Raw genomic sequence first — 23,442 nt, forward strand, 5'->3', positions numbered from 1 at the left:
TAGTACATGTAAGGGCTCTATACTAATTCATACTACCTTCAAAGAAAGGGCGCCCCCTGGATGTCAACCATTACACACAAGTCAAATAAGGGCTATGACAGAAAACTAGTAGAGCACTTGTTTTTGATTTATTCTGGGGGGGTTTTTCCCCCGTTTTTCTCAACACGTCTAATAAACCCGGATGGGATCAGCCTCCATCATCTGACTCTAATCAACAGATGTGGATGAGCTGGTCCTGGATCTGCAAAAAGCAGGTTTGATTACTGCATGGCTTCCTGTCTGACCCACCCATCAGGAGCTACTTTACCCTCAACTCATTGATCATTGTGTACATAACTTATTTTAGGTGAAAGAACATATTACAAGAAGGATGCTTTCTGTATCTTTATGGTAAAATTAATATTGTGTAACTGGAATTCCCTTTAAAAAAATGTTTCCTTAGATAAAATCCTCTCTTTCCTCCCTGCAGTACGCTGTACTGTGCTGGGACTTCTATGCAAAAGTCATCTTCTCGGCCTACAGCCTTTGTGTTTTAGAAAACCTGACTTCAGTTGTGTTTTCTCTCTCTGTACCTATGCTTACTGTCCAGTATTAATACTCCGTATTACAAATTATGTGCAAGTTTCCAGTTAATAAAGCTCTTTATGTATATTTCTACAGTGAGTTTGTGTCTGAAAGAGAAAATAACCTACCTGCCTGTGTGAAAATGAACAGATTTTCACCTAAGTTTACCTATGGGGCCCATATGTGTCTCAACTCACAAAGATCATGATGTGGACCATATCATGTCATTTGGGAGGTGAGAATGACTTGTATACGACAACAGTCTGACTCCTAAATAAGCTTTGGTCAAGTAAAAAAAAAAAAAATAACAATGCCAAATAAAGTCAAAGCTGAAGAAATTAAATCCAGAAAGAGGACAGAGCCTTTATTTGGTAAAACAATTACAGCTATGAAATGAAGTGAGGATGATTATTTATCGAGTCAAGTATTGATTTAAGAAATTTGTTAATTATTTGATTACATGGTCTGAAGATTTCATCACACAGATGGAAATATGAGTGTTTACACATCCCTACCTGTTAACCTGTCAGAAGACTGCGCCGGAGCTTTAAGATAATACTAACAATTGTACCAGGGATGCAAAGCAGCCGAGTGATTTATTAAAACCACGTACATTTCTGCTGCTGTAAACAATTGATAACATTTCAGCTTCTGGTGACTTTTTATCATTCAGAAACCAGCATGTGCTCTAAAACTGGACTCGCCTCCAACCCATCAAGTCAGAAAAATGGGCTTTTGATGGTGCAAATGGTCCGGCAAAGAGATCAGATTATGTTTAATCTTTAACGCCAATCCTCCTAAATATTATTAACAGCTAAAGTTTTGACTCTTAATTTTTTGTCAATATGAAAAACTAAGAGATGCTCACATCTGATGCTTTTCTGTTTGTGATTTGGGTAAATTTTGCTACCTGAATATGTCCCTGATGTATAAAGCAGTACATACAGATGGCCTCCAAAAGATTGAAAAAAAAAAATCAGACAAAACATTGTCTAAAGTCCAGCTCAGACGTGTAAGTCCAACTGAAATAATTGAGAGGGTTATACATCAAATAAGTTAGAGATCAGATGAATATATAACTATATATCAGCTAAACATTCATCCAGTGTTCTGAGAACAGCAGTCCAGAAACCCTCACCAAGAACTCAATAGCAGCTATCAGACAAAATACATCGAGTAAAGAAAGCAGTTTCTGGAAATTTCAGTAAGTTAAATTTAAGTATTTTTTTAAAAAGACATTTTTAATATTATTTAAATTCAAGACCCACATGGTTAATTAAAATTAGATTTAAAGTTGTCATTGTTTTGAGGTCAATCAGTAAAACTTTTAGACATATTTTTATCAATAATAAGTCAAATTATCTAAATTTCATTAGATTAGTTTCAAAAATTTTTTATCCATCATTATTGACAACAATGTATATTTAATCCTGTAACCTGCGGAAGTTTTGCATAGTTGCATGTTATTCTTTTTTTATAATTCTGGCACTCAAGTTTTTTGTTTTTGCATTTAAGTTGGCTTACTTCAACAACTTCCCATAGTATAAAGTTAGCTTAACAGCTGTTAAGTTTGATAAGTTTTAGCCAACTATCAGATGTCTCTGTTTAAATCAAACCTGGTTAGATGTATGCAGTTAAAGCTGAAACTAAATTTTTTTTGCAATAAAAATGATTAAACATTAAATGGATGAATCTGGGAATGTAAGCTAATTACATTCTAAATTACAGTTAAACGTAATTTAGATCAGTTAAGGCAAAGACTTCAAACCTTGTAAGAAACTTACGAAACAAAGGTTGTTTATCTTAGAAGTAGAAAAACAATCTGATGCATAAGCTGATGATGTCCCTGCAAGAAGTGAATCCCAGAGTGAGAGGGATCAGACTCTCATCTCAAAGTGGGCTGCATAGTCTGACTGAGAACAACACCAGAGACATCATCCAGGTAAGCCCAGCCATCTTGATAGGTATGGAAAATACAGTAAACCATTTTTTCCCCAGCCAAAGGCTTAATATGTCAAGACAAAGTAAAAAAAAAAAAAATCTCACATCATATGGCCAATAAATAATGAGATAAAAAAAAGTGTCTCCAACAACTGAAAAGAAAAAGAAAACACAAATATAAAATCATTGCATCAAATCCTAAGAAGAGTCTCTGAAAACAAAAAAATAATTAATGTATTGCAATGGTCTAGTTAAAGTCCAGATTTAACCTGAATAAAGCATTGTGTTTGATACTGAAGAGAGTCCTGAGCAGAAAGTCATGTCTGGACATTTAGCAGAGGCACATCGTAAAGAAGAGTGGAACAAATGTAATCAACAATAATGTGTTTTTCAACATATTTGCTCCCAAGTGCAGTACAAGTGAAACCCTGAATATGAAAATTCCTCTCAATGCAATTAAGCCCATAATTGACTTTTGAAACTTTGAGGAAGGAGATGTATTTTAAAACTGATTTGCTGCCTTATACCATGTTCTCATGTAGGGGGCGCCACAATCCTTCAAGGAGCAGATTAACATCAGTTCAGGTGATCCCCAGAGAGCAGGAATGAAACCCATCTCATTTGTTCGCCAGGTGGGTTTTTTCATATTCCTTAAATTGATTCAGGCAAAAATCCTTTTTTAAATGTACTCCTAATGTGAACAATCCCAAAAGCATATATTTTGTCAGTGAGTTTCATCAACATCAATGAATTTATCAAATCTTTAGGAGCTCTAATGGTAAATATTATTTGGCCACCACAAGCCCTGATCTTAGTCCCATAGAAATTAGGCACAGCTGAAAAGGTGTGTTTGAGTGAGACAAGCTGACTCAGTCATAACAGTTTGTCAAGAGGAATGGACCAAAACTCCAGCAAACAATCACGAGAAGCTTCGGGAAGGACACCCAGAGTCATGTAGTGTAGAAGGAAAAAAGAAAATTATTTATTCTTGACTTTGATGAAAGAAACAAATTGTTTGAAAAATAATCTTCTTATTCTGGTATTAATCAAACAAAAATAATTTTGGCATTCCTAATTGAGAATAATGTAATATATGACAATCAGGAAATAATTATTTTTTTAAACAATCAATATCAACATCAATATCAACATCAACATCATGCATATGCCATATTTTCCTGCTTCAGTTCCTCTTTGAATTTGATGCCATTTTCTAGGTCCTGGCGGTGTGTTTGTGCCCTGAGCTGCTGAGTGACGAACATCTTCCTCTGGACGTCAGGCTAAGAGCCCTGAGGCTCCTGGAGGCTTGTGATGGTGAAAGTGTGGGTGAGGATTTGAAAAACAAAACAAGAACAAAACCGTTTTATTTCACATTTATTAAACCCAAATTTTATTGAGCTTTCTTCCTTGTGCTGACGAAATAAATGATGTAAATGATGATTTGCCCATCATTTACAGTAACTAACTAAAGCAGGCTTTAAAAGCTCAAAGTGCTGCAACTCAATATGTAAAAGTTAAAACACAGAAAAATAAAGAAAACTACTTAAACTAGTGGTTAAGAAAAAATAAATTCAATCCAGCAAGTTTATAAAGGCCAATTTATTTTTGTTGCTTTGCGTCGTCATCTCTCTCAGCTGCCAGAGACCAAATAAAAAGGAGTTTTATTTTCCCCATCTTGCAACTTCTAGTACATGATCAGATGAAACAACTGAACAATAAAAAATGTCATACTAGTATAAGTAGTATACACATAAATAAATTGTACATATATAAAACAACAAAACAAACACTACTCCGGAAAAAAATTGTTTACAGTATTATCCACCTCCGCCATCTTCTCATTATAGCACAGAATATGGATAAAGTTTTAATACTCTGTTTAATGAGTTAACTGATTGTTTATTATGATCTTTAGGTTCCTACACTGCCTCCTCTGGACTGCCTCACGTCAGACAAACAATCGCCGAATTCATCATGAAAAGAGATGAAGGTGTTCCTGCGTATGCTAAAAACATTTTTATATCCTCTGGAGCTCAGAGAGCCCTGATGGTGAGACAGAGATTTGTTTATGAGGAACTTTAAAAGGATATTGTAACAACAAACCTGACATAACCTGACATAAAGGAGAGGTGAGCTTCTGCAATTTTATTAATGTTTGCCCACATTTGAAAAATGGTACATTTGCAAATCCTAGTGTGGTTCCAGAAATGAGCAACAGGAACTACCTCAAAAGAAATTTAATTATTATCAAGAAAAAGCAAAGTAAAAAGACCAGGCTATAATATACATCAGTCAAAATTTCCTATTCCCAAGTCGGAAACTTCTGCTTCTCTATGAAGGAAATTAAAAGTACCTAACCAATCGAGTTATTAAAATCGAAGTAACAAAATAGTGGTTAGATTATTGCCTAAATTCCGATGGGAAAATAAAGTTTGTCTTTGTGTTTTAAGGTAATAGTAAAGCTGCTGTCCGGAGGGGAAGGGCGACTTCAGACTGGAGTGTTGATCCCTCATCCCTGTCCACACGGACTGCTTCCTCTGCTAGACGAGGCCGGGGTGATGGCCGTGCCTTACCGGCTGATAGAGGAGGAAAACTGGGCTGTCGACTTGAGTGAGCTGGAAAGAGCTCTAACGACCGCCAGAGGGCGCTGCGAGCCCAGAGCAATCTACATAAGCAACCCAGGAAACCCTACAGGCAGGCCTGCACACTTCACTGCACGCAAACCAAATTCAGCTCGTTATCAACCCTGAGGAAGCTGCTGCTGTTTTCTGTTTTCAGGACATTTGCAGGACAGGGAGTCCATAGAGGAAGTGATTGAGTTTGTATCAACTGAGAGACTCCTTCTGCTGGTTGATGAGGTGATGATAAAATGTCTCCTCAGATTCAGAATAATGTTTTGAGCTGTTCTGCTCTTCCTTCTAGGTCTACCAAGACAGTGTTTATGCACCAAACAAAGAGTTTATTTCATATAAGAAGGTTCTGTTTGAGATGGACGAACATCTGAGAGACACTGTGGAGCTGGTCTCCTTCCACTCTTTATCCTGTGCCTGTGTAGCAGAGTGAGTTTCTCTTCCCTTCCTCATTAGTTGAAATCAGATCTCAGAGAATCTCAGTAAAATATGGGGGATGATTTCCATACTACTGACTTAAAAACTAGTTTGGAGTTTTGAGACAAACTCACTCCAACTTTCTGTTTACATAAATGTTTTGTTTTATTTCTGTATTTGAATCTTAGTTATTTTTAAAATCTTTAGTTTATGGCAGGGGTGTCAAACTCAATTTCACCGAGGGCCACTTCAGCATATTGGCCCCCCTCAACGGGCCACATTGACGGTACAAATCAGGAGTGCATCCCTGCTAAAACACCCCAGACAAACGGTTGACTTCCCTCATTCAGGTCTGTAGAGGCTTATAATGAGTCAATGGTCCAGGTGTGTTAGAGAAGGAATGCATCTAAAGTTGCAGATGGTAGCTCTGGAAAACTAGACTTGGGCAGCCCTAGCATAAATGTATGAAAATACAATGTTAATAATAAATTAAACACCTCATATTGTTAAATAACTGATTTTATGTATTGAAGTTTTATATATTGCATTTGAGTTCTGATGGCCTATAAAATGCTGGGGGGCCACGAGTTTGACACATGTGCATTACGCCATAGAACTGCCAATTGGTAATTGAAGTAAAGTAGCTTCGATTTCAAAGTAGCCGACATTGAAGTCGATTGGCAAATGAACCATCATGAAAGAGGAAGGCTCTTGTTGTCTCACTGCAACCCAAGAGATACATAACCGACAAAAACCATCTCCGTTTGGTTTTGAACCAGAGACCTTTTGCGTGTTAAGCAAATGTGATAACCACTACACTACAGGAACTGAACTTCTCTTGTTTGTTTCAGTTTGAGGTTCCAAAGTTGATAATGTGAGATGCAACATGAAAATTACAACTGAGGTTTGCACTCAGATGCCTGGATTCAGAGTACAGACCATGACATCACAGAACCCTTGCTGACCTTTAGTAAACACCTGTGATGAATAGAACATGCAAAATCTGTTTCTGTCTGGTTTTGAACCAGAGACCTTTTGCGTATGAAGCCAATGTGATAACCACTACACTACAGAAACTCAGCTCTTTGCAGTGTTCCTGGTAGATGATCCAACATTTTGTTAGAGACTAATGTCAACGATGGGCATGGAACAATGTCAAATACTTAAACCACAGATCCTCTCAGAGAGCACAGTAACTTGGTGAACAAACTGTCAGACTTATAATTGTGCCTAATTTCACATTACAGTCCATAAACTAAGCCTGGGATCAACAAATTGTATTAAAGATGTCATTAGCAGAAACAAATGGTTCTGCAGGTACTTGGCTAAATGGCTAAAAAATAAAATCAATACTTACAAATAAAAAATGGTTCAAAAATAAAATTAACACATTAAAATAAAAAAAAATATCTGTGAAATACAATCAACAGTTGAAAATTTAAAATGGTTCAAAAATAATATCAACACTTAAAAATACAAAATCTCTGGAAAATAAAATATTATGTATGTTGTTTTGAAAAACATTAGAATATAAGCACTTTTATCAAATCTACATTGTGGTAAGATCATGTGAGTTCTTCTTAAATCCATGGAAACTCAACAGTTTGTAAGGTAGGTGAGTTAGCTCAGCAGGTTAGAGCACGGTGCTGGTAATGCTGAGGTCAGCGGTTCAAACCCCGTATGGGGCAACTCATGTATAAGGTCTTTCAGACAATCAACACTTCAAAATAAATAAGGGTTCAAAAATAAAATCAACACTTCACAATTAAAAAATGGTTCAAAAATAAAATCAACACTTTACAATAAATAAGGTTTCAAAAATAAAATCAACAATTAAAAAATAGTTCAAAAATAAAATCAACACTTCAAAATAAATAAGGGTACAAAAATAAAATCAACACTTCAAAATGTATAATGGTAACTGTTTCTGTCTGTTCAGCCCATAAAATCAATACTTACAAATAAAAAATGGTTAGGAAGCACATTACAAACCTTTTGTTGAAATGGCGGTTAAATTCAAGTCTCCATTACAGACCACAGAAAACTAAAGAGAATGCAACATTGTGTTAATCCATTTGAGGAGCCGGTAGCTTATCTTGAGGAAATAAATGACGATGCAAAAGTTAATTAGACTGTAACATAAAAGTTAATTAGGTAAATCGATTTTTCTTTTCTTGGACGTTTTGATGTTAGCTTGTCGATGTCTCAGTCTTATTCGCTGGGAAAATCAATAAGCAGCTTGAGGTGACTCTGCTGCTTTCTAGTGGCGAGAAGCTGTAATGTTTGGCTGGTAACAATTGGAATGCATTGTGGGAGATGTAGTTTGTAGTCAATTTGTGCTCAAAACCTATTTTAAGTCAATCATCGGCCTATAAAATGCTGGGGCGGGCCACATAAAATGACATGGCGGGCCTGATGTGGCCTGCGGGCCTTGAGTTTGACACATGTGGTTTATGGGGTTGAATGAAAAATATATTGATGAAGAAGTATTGTGACAAAACAGTAATTTATGGATTATTATTATGAAAAAGAATAGAAATGATTTTCTTTTTTAAATCTGAAGATAAACTTTCAATATGTCTCCTTTAAAAATATTATTATTGGTGACAAAATAAAAAAATAATATGCATAATGCAGTTTTATAAGTACAGATGCCTCAATTTAAGAATAAAAAAACTATAAAAATGTGCTTAAGTGGAATGACATGATTGTCACTGTTTAATTGTAATTCATTTATTGTTTCATTTTTGTATAGATGATTGAAAATAGTTTCATTTTTAAAATGAGTTATTTTTATTCATTAACTTTAATATTTACTTTGATTCTTATTTTCAGTTAAGATGACACATTCTATCTCAGAATGGACAAATGCTTAATTCAAATCTTATAATGTCGCCGTGTTTTAATTTTTACTTTAGTTCTATCTTTTAAATCTTGAGAAATAAATAGTTGTAATATTTTGCTACATTTTTTATTGTTTTTTTTATGTTTCATGGTTTTTGAGAATTGTATATTATTTTAACACTGGTAATGGAAAAATAATGGTTTAATCTTCAAACAATGCTGTTTCGGTTATCTATTTGATTTCTTTTCTTTTAGAGGATACATGAGAAATAAGCAGTAATGACATTAAATTGAAATGAAATGAAATTCAATATTTTATAATTTGATCATGTGAATGGGCCATTATAATAGTCTACATTAACAAAGCTGTTAACAACAAAGCAATTCTACCTTTACTGGCTAAGACATTACAAGTTCACGCTGATTTGATTTCATTTTAGAGATTGATAATGTGACAGTTTTTTTGTGTGTGTGTGTACACATGTTGAGAATTAAATAAGTTCCTACAGGATTTTCATGTTTTCTGGTGTCTAATTTCCATTAATCACCCCCCTGGTGACCTGTGTGCAGGTGTGGCCTCAGAGCAGGATACATGGAGGCGGTCAACATGGACCCAGGGGTGATGCATTTCGTCGACACCATGCTCTGTACTGACATCAATGCACCAGTCACAGGACAGCTTGCACTGGATCTCATGCTCAGCCCACCCGGTCCGGGCGACCCTTCATATAACACATTTGTTCATGTAAGAGCAAAACCAAAGCCTCAACAGCAACTAATGTTTTTCATTTTCTTATATTCTTCTTTTGGATGATGTTTTCTTGGAAGGAGACTCTCGTGACCCGAGCCACTCTGGCCCAAAATTCTCAGCGGGCTCTGAAGCTGCTGAACGATCTACCGGGAATGAGCTGCCGCCCGGCGATGGGGGGAATCTACCTCTACCCACGTCTGGATCTACCAGCTGAGATCAAGGAGCAAGCCAATGTTGTTAATTAAATTTAATGACATTTAATTTCATTACATTTTCGCTAATCCCACTTATAAAGAGAAAATAAGGTGTAGAATTTGATATAAAATGACAACACAGAAGAATAAGATTAAACAGTATTTCACAAAAATAGGCATAAATAAATTGAATGCAGACACTATAGTTGAAAATTTAAAAAACATGCTGTGGTTTTCCTTGTAGCTGATGTCTTTCTCTTGTGTTGCAAACTTTTATTTTTTTTTGTTGTAATCTTGCACATGGCCTGGTTTTCAGATGCTGGGACTGGAAGCAGTTGTGTTGTACTGCCAGATGTTACTGGAGGAGGAGGATTTGATTGTAGGTGCAGGAGATGATGGAACAAGTGGCAGCCATTATCTCAGGTAGGAAACAAGATGAGACAAAACCTCACTGGATCCAGACAATATGTGCAAAATACCATGGTTCATAATCTCTTTTGTTTCCTTTAGATTATGTATTCTGGTTCCGCCTGACACGTTGGAGGAGGTTCTGTCTCGCCTTTCCTCCTTCCACCTTCGCCTCTCTGACAGAAAACTGAACAGAATTGTGTAGGACAAAGCTGAGAAGCAACAAGCTGTCACCAGTAGAGGAAATACACCAAAGCCACATGAGACAAGCAGAAAGATCATATTTAAATATTTGTTTTCTTTCCTGACATTTTTAGAATAATGCTAGAAAAAGCTTTTATTGAAGGAGAAACATATTTATCTTTTTATTAGTCAGAAATGTCTGGATCCTTTTTAAAATTACTGTTAGGTTTAGCTTCCATGCCAAAACAAAATGCATACGTGAACTGCTTTTCAGACTTGCTTGGATTGTGATAACAAAAGCATGAAAATATATGACAAGAGTAGCTGTTTTAAGAATTTGACTGTTATACAATAATGCTAATGTGAATAAATACACAATAGAAGAAAATGCAAACATTTATGTAGTTCTTTGCTGACCCTAAACTTTATATTCACCTGATAAGTAAATTTGGTAGTTGGTTGTTTTTGTCATTTTTAAAATGTCGATTCCATTCTCCTGACATCCACCCAAATATTCTGTTGTATGATGCACTGATGTTTTCTAAATAGCTTAAAAAAATCAGAATTTGTTCTCAAACTCATCCTGTAAAGATTAAAAAAAATAAATACATGAAAATAATGGGCTTACCGCTTTTATTTACCTCACTAAAAACCCATTTATAAATTTTAAATTTATTCATTTTGTCCTTTTATTGTCTCGTACTACAAAAAGACAAAAGTTATGGTAATTATTTTTGGACACATGTTGAACAAAGGGGCTGAAATATATCTAACACATATCTAATAAATGACTGAAACATCAGCAAAGAGTTAAAAAACAACAACATTTAGATTCACACTGTGTGATACAGTAAAAGGAATTGATTGCAAAATTGAAGATTCTTTGTCTTTTGTTGAGAAGAAACTAAAATACATGAAAGAGCCAGAGTGAAGAACTATAGGATTTGCTAGGAGCCTCTGTATGAATCTGTCAAATTTGTGACAAAGTGAACAACTGATTAATAAAATTCAACAAAGAAATAAAACTTTAATGTTTTACATAAGCTTTACAAAAATCAGTTTTATGAAATTGTATTAAAATATGCAATTAAATAAAATTCTTTCAATTATGGGTTTTACAAAGCAAAAAACATATTGGTCTGGATAAACAACAAGAGGTTCTGCCTTCCTGAGCACCCGCCTCCTTCCCGACCCGCTTGGCGTGTCGCCCTGTTCCTCAGTCAGATGAACCGAGATGAGCTCCATGAAGGATGTGAACCCGAGGGTCCTGGGGATCAGAGACCCTGTGAGCCTGCAGAGCCTGGCTGCACGGATCACTGAGCAGATCGCACAGGTGAGTTATTAGCAGCTCCAAAAAGGTCCTGATAAACCCTGACCATTACAGCTCTAACCCTGACTTAATGAAGCACAGAAAAAATACCTGCATACCCTACAACAGAATAAAATATTGAACAGTGTAGAAGAAATGTATAACAACTGTAGGCGTATGAGGTAAAAACTGAATATGTAGGTTGCATCATTCATTGACCAAAGTTTATAGAGAGGTGAAAGTTAAACTGGAGCCATAACTGTTTGAAAAGGCTCTTTGTCTGATAGCTTCATGGTTAAACTTTAATCAAACCACCATCTTGAAGGTTCATGCTTAACATCAACACTTTATAGAGGACAAAAGCACACTCAGCTGTTTATGCAGTTACATGTTTCTTCATAATGGAGGGCTTATTTTTTTCTTCGAAGGAAACCAAACACAGCATATCAGTCAGTGTTATTTCGTAAGCTCAGATCTTCATAGATTTTTATCTGTACACATTTTAAATGGCTCATTTAACTTGCTCTGTAGATAGTTAACGGAGTTAACTGAGATTAACCTGCATACTACTGAATAATCGGAGTCTCCATTTTGAAATGTATTCCTCACTGTTTTAAGGCTTTAATTTGTAGGTTCCACATCTTTCCTTGTGTGGTTCAGGCTTCAGAAGATTGTAAATATAGAAACTTTCATTAGCCTACCATTTGAAGTCCTTTCAAAACACAGAGAACATTAAAGTCTGCTTGGTCATAATCCTCCAAGGACAGCAATTAAGATATGAATCTTGTTAGTTTATGGTCTGACACAAAACCATAATATTATCAGAGTTCAGACAGGTGGAATAAATGCACATGAGATGTGACTGATTGTGATGTTTGATGTGTTGTGGAGTTGTGCAACTTGATTTCTTTCCTTCAAATTTTACCTAGATACTTTCAACCTGCATGTTCTGTTTTGATTTGATCCAGCCTAATCACATGGAGTTGCATGGCAGGGAACAGCATACACTGTCACAGTGTTTGTGAAAAGTTTGGCATGTTTCCTCTCAGGGTGAGCAGAAACCTTTTCAGAGGGTAATCGATGTCAGCTGTGGGGATCCCCACAGGGCCGGGATGCCGCCCCTTTCGTTTGCTCGCCAGGTTGGTACTAAGCATTTAGTTTTTTAATGAGGTTCACAGTTTCCCTGAGTTTGTCTTTACAGCCTGTCACCTTCTGTTTGCTTTCTCAGGTCTTGGCAGTCTGTTTGTACCCCGAGCTCCTGAAGGAAAGCAGTTTTCCTGTGGATGTTCGTCAGAGGGCAGAGAAGCTGCTGGGTGCCTGTAATGGAGGCAGTGTTGGTAGGGTAAAATATATTTATCTCGTGTGATTTATTTCTAGCAGTTTCTGCTTTAAAAGTTGATTGATTTGACCATGGCAGGCTCCTACTCTGCCTCCTCCTGTGGGATACCCCAAATACAGAAATCTGTAGCTGAGTTCATCACAAGGAGAGACGGTGGTGTGGCTTCAGATCCAGAGGACATCATCTTCTCCAGCGGCTCACAGAAGACCTTAAAGGTATGACAGTTGGAACTGGAATAGGCAAGATACCTTATGGTGCAACTTTGAATGTTTCATTCTGTTATCTACGGCTGCCTTTAGCTGGTTCTGCACTTGCTGTCCAGTGGACAGGGACCCACTCAGACAGGTTTGCTGACCCCTCTCCCATGTCCACACACCCTGCCAATGTTGCTGGACGAGGTGGGGGTCAAACTGGTGCCATACCAACTGCTGGAAGAGCGAGGTTGGGCCATAGACCTGGAGGAGCTGCACCGAGCCCTGAAGGCCGCCAGGAGGCACTGTGAGCCCAGAGCTATTTACATCAGTAACCCAGGAAACCCCACAGGTAGACGTCTCAGAGTCCCGCCACCACCAGGCATTTTAGAACCAAAGTTATTCATCCTGCTGGGAGATTCACTTTAAAATGTGTAATTAACTTATTTCCCAAATTTTATTTCATTGAAGCAAATGATAAATATTTTGTTCTGTTAGGTCATGTACAAGACCTAAAAACCATAGAAGAAGTGATTCGTTTTGCTGCATCAGAGCGGCTCGTTCTGTTAGTTGAAGAGGTAAGTACACCCTGAACAGGCGAATTGTTTGTCTTACTAATAAAAATTTGGCTCTTTTCTTTCACCTTTTCGCATTATTGTAGGTGTATCAGGACAGTGTGTTTGGACAGGACAAGAAGTTTCTTTCATACAAAAAAGTCCTGTTTGAGATGGGAGCATCCTTCTCAGAGAGTGTGGAGATGGTGTCGTTCCATTCAATATCGGCAGGGACAATGGGAGAGTGAGTGTGACCAGTAGTTCAACAGGAACACGAATGCATTTTTGCTTAACTGACTTTATGGTTATTGAGAAAGTTTTTCCTTTAATCAGATAATAACACTCCACGCGTTCTCCTATGTTTTGTTTTAGTTTTTTTTATTTGATTAGTCAGTAAAGCTCCAGTTTGATAACTAATGAGTCAACTTTTGTACGGAGAAATAGTGAGTTTTTTATGAAAGTGTCAAAATTGGGATTGTGGAATGAAAAATAACTTTAAAACATCTAAGTGTCTATGTATGGTCTTGTATGTCTCTATGATGCCCTGTGCCCTGGACTTGAAAACTAAGGGGGTGGGGAAGTTCTGTTCTTTTACTTTAATTTACTTGTTTAGTAAATTATATTTATGGCTATTAATATAATATATCTGTCTTATCTTATATAGGTGGACCTTTTCTGACTTGTAATTCCTCTGTTTAGGTGTGGTTTGAGAGGAGGCTATATGGAGGTCATCAACATGGACCTGCTGGTCAAAAACTTTTTAACGAGCATGCAGGGTCCTTCCAGCCCTCCAGTTTTACCACAATTGGCATTGGAAATCATGGTCAATCCACCATCACCTGGTGATGCTTCATATGAAGTATTTACTCAAGTAAGGAGAACACTTCAAAATATTTTAAAATACATATTTCTGAGGGTATGCACTGTTTGGACACATAAGACATATAAGATGTTCAGGTTGAATAGGAATCTCATTCATCACAGCTGGATTTGGAATAGACTAAGTGGACTCAACACCATCTATAGGCTACTGAGAAATGAATGGAATATGCCTAAAACATGGGTGTGCTTTCTCTTCTATATGTATCTTTGTTTCTTGACATCTTTGCTTTATTCATTAAAGGAAATTCTTCAGAAAGTGGAAACTCTTGCCCAAAACGCTCAACGAGCATGTGAGTTTCTAAATGCCGTTCCAGGAATGAGCTGCCAGCCGGCAATGGGCGGAGTCTTCCTTTATCCTCGTCTGCATTTACCTGCTGAAATCATACAAGAGGCTCAGGTCAGCTTCAAACAAAACAAAAAAAAAGTTAAATATGCTACCCCCAGCCTTCCATACTTTTTTTTTTTTTTTTTTTTAGTAATACATCAATAATTTATAAGTCTGTTATATGACAGAGATCAGGACTGCGGGCTGATGTTCTGTACTGTAAGAAGTTACTGGAGGAGGAAGGTGTTTGTTTGGGTCCAGGCTCTGAGAACGGACATGACGATGAAAACTACCACATTAGGTGAGGACAGAATATTTCAGATGATTGGCATGTTTGTGTTAGACTTAAATGACTTGCATTATTAATTAACTCTAGTTTTCAAAGACCTTGTTAAATCTGGTTTCTGTTCTTCCAAAGTGTATTTTTCTTTTAAGTTCTATTTTTAACTAATAAACATATAAAAATATAGATTTCAGTCATGTGGAGTTTATCTATCTGATGTAAAACTAACATTTTCTAAATATTTCTTCTGTTTGTTTTGTAGACTCTGCATTTCAGCTCCCACTGCAGTCCTGGAGGACGTCCTGAAACGTCTTCGGTCTTTTCACCTGTGGATCCAGGACAGACATCACTGACAGAGATCCAAAGGATACAAACTCAGCAGAGGAAAAAAAAATCACCTAAACAAAAACCATCCTAAAATTGCTTTGACTTTTAAACCTGATAATCAATACTTGAACAGAGTGGAGACAAACCTAATTTTAATTAAAGCCTGCTGCACTGCAGGTCTTGCGGTTAAAGCTCACTGCTTCAGTGTTGTCTTTCCCTCTTTCCTGTCTCTCTCAGCCACCATCCAGATGCAGCAGACAACTGCTCATGCAACATAATAAAACATCTACAGGATGTTTCAATATGTTAACAGAGAGTTGTTCCTCCCTACAGTTGCCCTGTAATTAAACAGAATAGGGGGCTGGGAGTCTATGCAACACTGAAACTTACTAAATCTCTTGTTTTCTCGAGTTGGTGTGCTAAACATTTATTATTTTAATCTTAACCTGAATGTCTTGGATTTGACAAATTGCAGAAAAAAAAGTGGAAAGCCTTGATTTGCCCTTCATAGTGAACTCATTTTATAAGAATTTTTGAAAATAAATTGGTATCAGTTATTGTTGAGCATTTGTATATTACAAAAAAATAAAAAAAAAAAATAAAAAAAATATTTTAATCTGACAGTTTGAGTTAGTTTAATTTGCATGTGTATAAACATATCTAACATCATTTTATATAGCAGGTTTTTTTTTGCATTAATTTACTATTTAAATTTTGCACCACCTCAACAGAAGCATCCACAAACACGCCAATTAATTAAGGTGTCAGGCTTTTTTTATGAGGTAGGTTTAAAATAGCAATGAATTGCTCAACCAGATCCACCTTCCTGAACACCCGCCTCCTGAGAGTGGTGCTGGGATCGTCGCCCTGATCGCCAGTCAGACGGACAGAGATGAGTTCTGTGCAGGAGGTAAACCCAAGGGTCCGGGGGATCAGAGACCCAGTGAACCTGCAGAGTCTGGCTGCACAGATCTCACAGCAGATTGCACAGGTGAGTCATTAGGCTACAACATAAACTTCTCATTTCCTGTTTAGCAAAACAATCAAAAAGTACTAAAATCTTACATTTCAAAATTATTTTTGGATTGATGTCTTATTTGTTTCCTTGTAATAAAAATATTTAACATCAAATTACTGACTTTAGATTTTGAATATATTTAGCAGCTGTTTAGAGGTCAACTTAGTAACTCCACTTTTGTAACTTCAGAAGCTCATTGTCAGGATCCGTGTTTTTGTGTGTTTATTTTTGAGTTTTTCCTGTGTAGTCCTGTTCCTGTGAGTCTCGATCCTGTCCTCCACGTTGATTGCTCCCCATGTGTGTCTCATTTCCCCTGATTACCCGTGTGTATTTAAACCCACCTGTGTCTGTGTTAGTGGTCGGATCCTTGTCGTAGTCAGTATGGTTCGTCGTAAGTCAGTCAAGTAAGTCGCTTTTTGTAGCCTCGTTTAAGTCGTCACAGTAGAACTGGAAAGTCCTGTGGCGGCATGGCTCTCATTAGTTTATACCGTCACAGTAGAACTGGAAAGTCCTGTGGCGGCATGGCTCTTATTTTGTCAGTCTTTGTTTAGTTGCGGCCGGTGCTGAGTTTTTGTTTCCACTCTGCCGTGTTGCATGTACTTGGACTGTTTAGAGCTAAACTTGATTATTAAAGACGTCAACTTCACTACATCCTGGGTCCTGCGTTCAATCTCACCACCACCACCAACACACTTCATGACACTCATGCTTCATAGGATTTGTGCAAAGTTGAAAAAAAATAATCGGCTTCACATCATATTTCAAATACCACCTTAGTCAGTGTTCAGTGGTTGTTTGTAGACAGTGGCTGAAGTTGAACTGTGACCTAAAGCAGTCTGAAAAGCTGTTTAAGCAGCTTCCTGGTTAACCTTTAAATCAAGTCTTTGGCTTGAAGTTTGCTCTTTATTTTAGCTCTATAACTAGAGGACACTAATATGTGTGAATGCAGAATCCTCATGCCTCAGGCAGTTGAACACATTAACCATTAACAGTTGAACCTGACTTCTTAAAATTCTTGATCGCTTGAGAAATGATTGGTGCTTCTGCAATCTTGCTAGCAGAAGTTTGCCACACTGTAAGCTAACACATCACACAAATCGCATTTCAGTCGCTAAAACTTTACATGCAGTTACATATTTCCCCCCCCTTTCTTCCCTCTCAGGGTGAGCAGAAAGCTTTTACAAAGGTAATTGATCTTAGCTCCTGTGATCCCCACCGGACAGGGTTGCCACCCATCTCCTTTGTTCGCCAGGTTAGTTTTAAAGATTCTCTTCTTGCTGATTTTCTTCTCTGCAGTCACTCATGGAGCATGCCTGACACTGCTGCCTCCTGCTTTCTTCCTCAGGTCTTATCACTGTGTTGTTACCCGGAGCTCCTCAAAGAAGACAGCTTTCCTCTAGACGTCAAACAGAAGACACAGAAGCTTCTGGAAGCCTGTAATGGAGGCAGCATTGGTGAGAACAGCAAAACAAATGAGGTTGGACTTTTACGCACAATCCTTCTTTCATTGTTCTAGGGTTTTTTTTCCTCAGAGTGAAGGGTACATAACTTACAACTGTAATGGGTTTCAAAAAATACATGCTTAGCAACTAAATTATTAGGAATACAGCAATTCTCTTGAAAATGATCCCTAATTGGTTTGGTTTTGAGCTTTGTCTCTCCATCCTCAAAGTCCTGGTTTAGTTTTGGTATTGACTTGGACTTGGATTAGGTGGTTTTGACCACAGCTTTCTGTAGAGACGGAAAACTACAAAGGATGTCTCTGTATATTCCAGTTCACAACAGGGTTGAATCTTAGTTGTTTCTGCTTTCACATCCAAATAACTCCCTATAGTCAACTATTTCAACTTTTTAAGAAACAGCTCAAAACATTTTTGCCACATGATACAAATCTGCTATTTTCCTAAGTACATTGGGTTTTCCCTCAGTTCTGAGTATTAGTTAGTCTAATGAGTGGCAAAATTAAGTATATTCAATTTTTTGTGATTTAATTGGAAAATAGAAATGGAAATGTGTAAATAATTAATGCCTCAAATTAATTTGGCAATAATGCCTGGAATGAGTCGACAAAACAGCCTTATTAGAGCAATATCTATAAAACGTTTAGACTTCTTTGCTCAAATGGCCAATTTTCCTACAACAGGTTCATATTCTTCCTCTACTGTTGGGTTACCTCCAATCCAAAGATCTGTTGCTGAGTTTCTCACAAGAAGAGATGGTGGGATAAATTCAAATCCAGAGGACATCATCTTCTCCTCCGGCTCACAGAAGACTTTGGCGGTATGGTAACTAGAGCTAGAAATGAGAGGTTACCTCATCTGATGACATGCTATGCTGGATTTTTGAAAATGTCTTATTTAGATGATGATACATTTGCTGTCACGTGAGGATGGACAGACTGAGACTGGTGTGTTGGCCCCCCTGCCATGTCCACACACATTACCCATGCTGCTGGATGAAGTGGGGGTGAAACTGGTGCCCTACAGGCTGACGGAGGAGCGAGGATGGGCCGTAGACCTGGAAGAGCTGCACCGAGCCCTAATGACCGCTAGGAGGCAGTGTGATCCCAGAGCCATTTACATCAGTAACCCGGGAAACCCAACAGGTGCGTAACACACATTTATACTGTAGTGTAGTGACAGCAAAATGAATAGAATTGCTAAGGCCTTCGTTTTAAAAAATTAAAGAGTGCAAAGTGTAAATTTGCAGAAATTAGAAATGTAGACATTATCCACAGAAAACCCTAAAATTTCTACCTTCAAAATAAAAAGTCCTTCAAAAAAGGCTCCACCAGGTTCTATTTGTTGGTTCTATTTGCTGCTTTTGGTTCAGTCATTGGATACATAATATTTAATATGTTTCTCATATCCAAGTGTTTATTTTGGTTAAATTAGACATCAACTCTGAACTAAATTATGTAACATTATAAAGTGTGTCTTTAATTCAAAATGAGACTGACACGTAGTCAAACAAGTTGAGGCAATCTAAAATCAGAATCTTGATTTGTTGGTAGAAACCTAATCTGTCAACAAAGACCAAGTAAATGTCTTTCATTGTTTTGTCAGGTCATGTGCAAGACAGAGAAACAATAGAAAAAATGATTCACTTCGCAGCATCGGAGCGACTTGTTTTGCTAGTTGAAGAAGTAAGTACATTCTGCACAGACAAATTTCTGTGATTATTATGTGCTTATTTCTACTTAAAATTCTTCCTTTCTTTCTGACTTGTTGCACCATTTTAGGTTTACCAGGACAGTGTGTTTGGACAGGACAAAGAGTTTCTCTCATATAAAAAGGTCCTGTTTGAGATGGGCGTTTCCTACTCAGAGACAGTGGAGATGGTGTCATTCCACTCAATATCGACAGCCACAATGGGAGAGTGAGCATCACAGCTATTATCTCAGGGGTCTGGACTGTAAATACACTTCTGTTTCGTCATGACTTACACAAAATATGACGTTTTTTATGACAGTTTTAAAGAAACAAAGGGCATTTCTATTAAAAGAGGTGTCGATCTAAGTAGTTTTTGAAATGTGAAAAATGCACTTCAAAACAGCCTATGATGTACCCATTTTATTGCAAAAATTATGCAAGAAACAAAAGAACAATTTTACACAAATTGAAGAATTTTTACATAAATTGAAAAATCTTGTTAGATAACAAAAATATTGTTATCTAAGCAATAATAATATTGCTTAGATAACAGAACGGGACTGGATTTCTGCAGTTCAAATAAGATTTCAGTACAACTTCACTGTTTTTATCATAAAAAAAGTAGCTTTGGTGTTTCCATTTTAGAAAACATACAGCACAAAATTTCTATAAACACACAGATTTTTATAAAAACTAAACAGTAATTTTTGAAGACTTTAACTGTTAACTCTGGGTTTTATTTATGTTTATTTATGTTTTATAGAATTACGTTTTTTTTCCCCTATTTATTATTCCCGTCTTCTTTCCCCATATTTTTACTGCTTCCTGAGATATTGTTGCTTCTGACATTGCTAATCCTGCACTGTCCAGGTGTGGTCTGAGAGGAGGCTATATGGAGTTAATCAACCTGGATCCAGCAGTGAAAAAGATTTTATTCCAATATCCGTCCAGCGCTTCCATTTTACCACAGTTGGCGATTGAGATCATGGTCAATCCACCTGCACCTGGAGATGCTTCGTATGAAAAATACACACAGGTACAAAGACAAAAGCAAATTTACTGCTCCCTATAAAAGAAATTGTCTTGAAAAATAAATTGCATCCACATTCAGTGAAAGTATGATCATAATCTTTTAATAATTAGATTTTTTCATGAGCGTAAAACAAGTTTCTCAAAACCTATGGTCTGAGTTAATATTGGGGACTCCACTTTTGCTATGTTATATGTTTTCTACCATCTATAATCATATTTTGAGGTGGTAATGAAATACTATTGCCAGGCTGCGGTCAAAGCATAGCGAGATTAAGGTACCACAACACCTTTCTAACAGCAAACTTGTGAATCACTAAGCACCGGGAGCAGATAAGTTTGGACTTTTCTCTTTTCCTTGTTCGCTAGCATATGTAGAATAACATTTTTCTTGCACAGGAGATTCTTGTGAGAGCAGAAACACTCTCCCAGAATGCAGGACGAGCATGCAAGCTTCTGAACGCCCTACCAGGGATGAGCTGCCAGCCGGCGATGGGAGGAGTCTTCCTATATCCTCACCTGCATTTACCTGCTGAAATCATTGAAGAGGCTAAGGTAAACTGAAACTGACTAAAGGAATAAAAATGACATACTGGATGCCTTTCAAGGTTTATGACTTGGGATTTTAAAAATGTGTCCTGATTTATTTCAGATGTTACGACTGTCAGCAGATGTTCTGTACTGTCGGAGGTTACTGGAGGAAGAAGGTATTTGTTTGGGGCCTGGCTGTGAAAACGGACACAATGATGAAAACTTTCACATCAGGTAAGGAGACATGGAGATCTACTGTTTGTGCATAGATTACAAACATTGCATACTTTATAAATATTTTATTGACTAATTTCTTTTGTGATACATTTTAATGGAAGAGGTCAAATTAAAACATGTAATTTGTTTTTGTTCTTTTGATAACTAATAAGTCAGACATGACTAAAGTAGTTTGCTCCTCTCATGCATTTCTGTATATTTCTAAATGTCTCAATTTGTTTTTTTCTCTCAGGCTTTGTGTTTTAGCGCCTCCTGCTGTCCTGGAGGATGTCCTGACGCATCTTTGTTCTTTTCACCGTCGTCTCCTCAACGGATCTGACTGATGAAATTTGAAGGATACAAAGAGAAAAAGAATCTTTTAAAACTTTTTGTGAAAAAAGGTTTCCAAAACTATGGAAACCATGGAATCCCTGCTATCAATATTTTCAGATACACATGATTCATGATAATGAGGTAATTATGTCATAGAATAAAATCAGCACTTTTGTCACTGCTGCATTTGTCTTGGGGAACAAATAAAATTGTCCACTTAGATTTACTTTTAAACAATAAATAAACACAACTTCAATTTTAAATTGTTGAGACGTATAATTGTTTTATTTTAAAAACGCTGAATGTAAATGCAAAATAAAAAAACAACAACCTATTGTTCTCCTGTGGGAGGAGACTCCAGGGCAAGACCTGCTTACGCTTGAGGAACGTTTTATCCCTTCTAGCTTGGAAACATCTCAAGGTCACCCAGGATGAGCCCCAGAGTGTCGCCAGGGGAATGTTTGGGTTTCCCCCCAGAACCTGTTACCCTTGTGACCCAATATTGGATATGCAGAAAACAGTGAATTGTTGGTTAGAACATCTCTGCAGATAATGGCTTCAATGCATACAAAGCAAAAAAAAGTTATCAAGTTACAAAGCAAAACTAAAAAAAAATGTAATAAATAAAATGAAGGTCCACTGACCACAGTGACCCCTTATGGTATACTGGAGCCCTCCATCAGGGCACCATCATCATGTGGGTGAACCTCAAAGGAGAGTCACTTGCTCCTCAACACTGAAAAGTCTGTTGAAAGGATTTGGGCACTTAACAAAAATGTTTCCAGCTCCAATGAGCTTTTCTCTTGCTCTCAGTGGGTGTTTCTACTGCAGCAGGATTCCCCCAGCTCTAACGATTCAGGTCACTTCTGGGAAGATTGGTCAGGTACTCCCATTCAGGCTGATTGCCACAGTTCACCAGGACCTGTAAAGTAGCAGAAAAAATGTTTCTTAGTTAAGAAGGGCTTTGGCAAATAAAGAGGGCATTCGCTACTGGAAGTTTGAACTGAGCTGACAAAATGGCCTAGAACAGGGGTCAGCAATCCACAGCTCAATGGATCTTCCACAATGACTCTTAAAATAAGCTCTGTTTTTCATGGAATACATGCATTGAATTTCCACCACAAAAACATCCAGAATTGCAATAGTTCCTGTTTTCAAATCTATATTTTTGTCATTAGGTTGAAAACTGTGTCTGTACTATATTTTTCATAAAAATCAACATCCCACAGAAGAAGTTTTGTCCAAAATGTACTGTAAATAAAATGGTAGCTATTCAAGAATGACAGCACATTTCCTACAGTAGATTTTCATCAAAATTATAAGCTGTATTTTTTTTCTTTTCTTTTTTTTTTGGGAAAGACAGGTTGTGTAACTTTTGCAGCTCTAAACACGTTTTATAAAGTTTAACTACATGAGCAAAAATTTGTAAAGGTTTCAGTGATATGTGTCGTGTTCACCACCAGATGTCACTGTAAACTTGGATTTTCGCCAAGCAGATTTCACAGAAGCTGGAGTTTTACTAATGAGGCATCATAAAAACAGGTTTGTGTCTACTTCATGTCCATCCACAAAACAGGGCGATTATTACACAAGTTCATATGACTTTGTTGTATTAAAAACGTCAAATGCATGTATTTTTGAATCATATGTTTTAATTACTAAGCATGCAAGCAAGACTCAACAATGCAAAAGGCTAAAGTGACTGAATTAGAAGGCGGAGTTGGCTCAGTTTCAGTCCGAAGGGTCTGGAGTCCTGGAGCCCAGCCCAGTGAGTGAATAAGTGAATTTCAGATCACAGGCCATCGGCTGCTTGCTCATTACTGAACGATGCATTAAATCCTCAGCTGTAAATAATGTGATCGCTGCTGTGCAGGGCTCAGGGCAATCCACAGGAAGTAGGGTCCATTCTTTCTCTTGCTCCTCTTTATCATTCATCACTATCCTCTCACCGTGAATGGAGTTCAGATTTGCAAATGCTACCTAATTATTCCACTCCAGTAGCTCTGGGAAAATGAGTGAGA

At 37.2% G+C, this 23,442-nt stretch overlaps 3 protein-coding genes and 1 non-coding gene across 5 annotated transcripts; 3 read left to right on the forward strand and 1 right to left on the reverse strand.

Moving 5' to 3' along the window:
- Window positions 1-742: 742 nt before the first annotated feature.
- Window positions 743-10,545, forward strand: LOC103129718 (alanine aminotransferase 1-like). Its single transcript, XM_007540900.2, has 12 exons — window positions 743-1,768; window positions 2,372-2,506; window positions 3,048-3,137; window positions 3,723-3,831; window positions 4,421-4,554; window positions 4,956-5,199; window positions 5,284-5,363; window positions 5,428-5,564; window positions 8,967-9,141; window positions 9,225-9,380; window positions 9,658-9,764; window positions 9,852-10,545. The coding sequence occupies exons 2-12, from the start codon at window positions 2,390-2,392 to the stop codon at window positions 9,952-9,954; spliced, it is 1,452 nt and encodes a 483-aa protein (XP_007540962.1). The 5' UTR covers window positions 743-1,768; window positions 2,372-2,389; the 3' UTR covers window positions 9,955-10,545.
- On the reverse strand, window positions 6,557-6,629 carry trnam-cau (transfer RNA methionine (anticodon CAU)). Its single transcript has one exon. It is a non-coding gene; the product is annotated as a tRNA-Met (tRNA).
- Window positions 10,546-11,153: 608 nt separating the features above from the next.
- Window positions 11,154-15,328, forward strand: LOC103129728 (alanine aminotransferase 2-like). Its single transcript, XM_007540910.2, has 11 exons — window positions 11,154-11,265; window positions 12,291-12,380; window positions 12,470-12,578; window positions 12,659-12,795; window positions 12,880-13,123; window positions 13,270-13,349; window positions 13,433-13,569; window positions 14,025-14,196; window positions 14,449-14,604; window positions 14,721-14,833; window positions 15,078-15,328. The coding sequence occupies exons 1-11, from the start codon at window positions 11,167-11,169 to the stop codon at window positions 15,166-15,168; spliced, it is 1,428 nt and encodes a 475-aa protein (XP_007540972.1). The 5' UTR covers window positions 11,154-11,166; the 3' UTR covers window positions 15,169-15,328.
- A 113-nt stretch (window positions 15,329-15,441) lies between these two features.
- LOC103129749 (alanine aminotransferase 2-like) lies at window positions 15,442-21,684 on the forward strand. Of its 2 annotated transcripts, none has more exons than XM_007540938.2 (11): window positions 15,442-16,133; window positions 17,323-17,412; window positions 17,506-17,614; window positions 18,304-18,440; window positions 18,522-18,765; window positions 19,226-19,305; window positions 19,402-19,538; window positions 20,183-20,348; window positions 20,741-20,896; window positions 20,994-21,106; window positions 21,342-21,684. In XM_007540938.2, exons 1-11 carry the CDS (start codon window positions 16,035-16,037, stop codon window positions 21,430-21,432), a joined length of 1,422 nt encoding a protein of 473 aa, XP_007541000.1. In that variant the 5' UTR covers window positions 15,442-16,034; the 3' UTR covers window positions 21,433-21,684. The 2 variants fall into 2 exon arrangements, with proteins under 2 accessions (XP_007541000.1, XP_007541006.1); XM_007540944.2 differs by having other exon boundaries at window positions 18,558-18,765.
- Window positions 21,685-23,442: the final 1,758 nt, after the last annotated feature.

Source organism: Poecilia formosa, unplaced genomic scaffold (genome assembly GCF_000485575.1).
Source record: "Poecilia formosa unplaced genomic scaffold, Poecilia_formosa-5.1.2 Scaffold10, whole genome shotgun sequence".
NCBI lineage: Eukaryota > Metazoa > Chordata > Actinopteri > Cyprinodontiformes > Poeciliidae > Poecilia > Poecilia formosa.

Coding starts and splice junctions, on each gene's coding strand:
- LOC103129728 (XM_007540910.2), top strand. CDS start 11,167: ATGAGCTCCATGAAGGATGTGAACCCGAGGGTCCTGGGGATCAGAGAC. Junction 13,570..14,024: donor TCGGCAGGGACAATGGGAGA/GTGAGTGTGACC, acceptor TCCTCTGTTTAG/GTGTGGTTTGAGAGGAGGCT. Junction 14,605..14,720: donor AAATCATACAAGAGGCTCAG/GTCAGCTTCAAA, acceptor GTTATATGACAG/AGATCAGGACTGCGGGCTGA.
- LOC103129718 (XM_007540900.2), top strand. CDS start 2,390: ATGCATAAGCTGATGATGTCCCTGCAAGAAGTGAATCCCAGAGTGAGA. Junction 5,200..5,283: donor CAACCCAGGAAACCCTACAG/GCAGGCCTGCAC, acceptor TTCTGTTTTCAG/GACATTTGCAGGACAGGGAG. Junction 5,565..8,966: donor TCCTGTGCCTGTGTAGCAGA/GTGAGTTTCTCT, acceptor ACCTGTGTGCAG/GTGTGGCCTCAGAGCAGGAT.
- LOC103129749 (XM_007540938.2), top strand. CDS start 16,035: ATGAGTTCTGTGCAGGAGGTAAACCCAAGGGTCCGGGGGATCAGAGAC. Junction 20,349..20,740: donor CGTATGAAAAATACACACAG/GTACAAAGACAA, acceptor TTTCTTGCACAG/GAGATTCTTGTGAGAGCAGA. Junction 21,107..21,341: donor GATGAAAACTTTCACATCAG/GTAAGGAGACAT, acceptor TTTTTCTCTCAG/GCTTTGTGTTTTAGCGCCTC.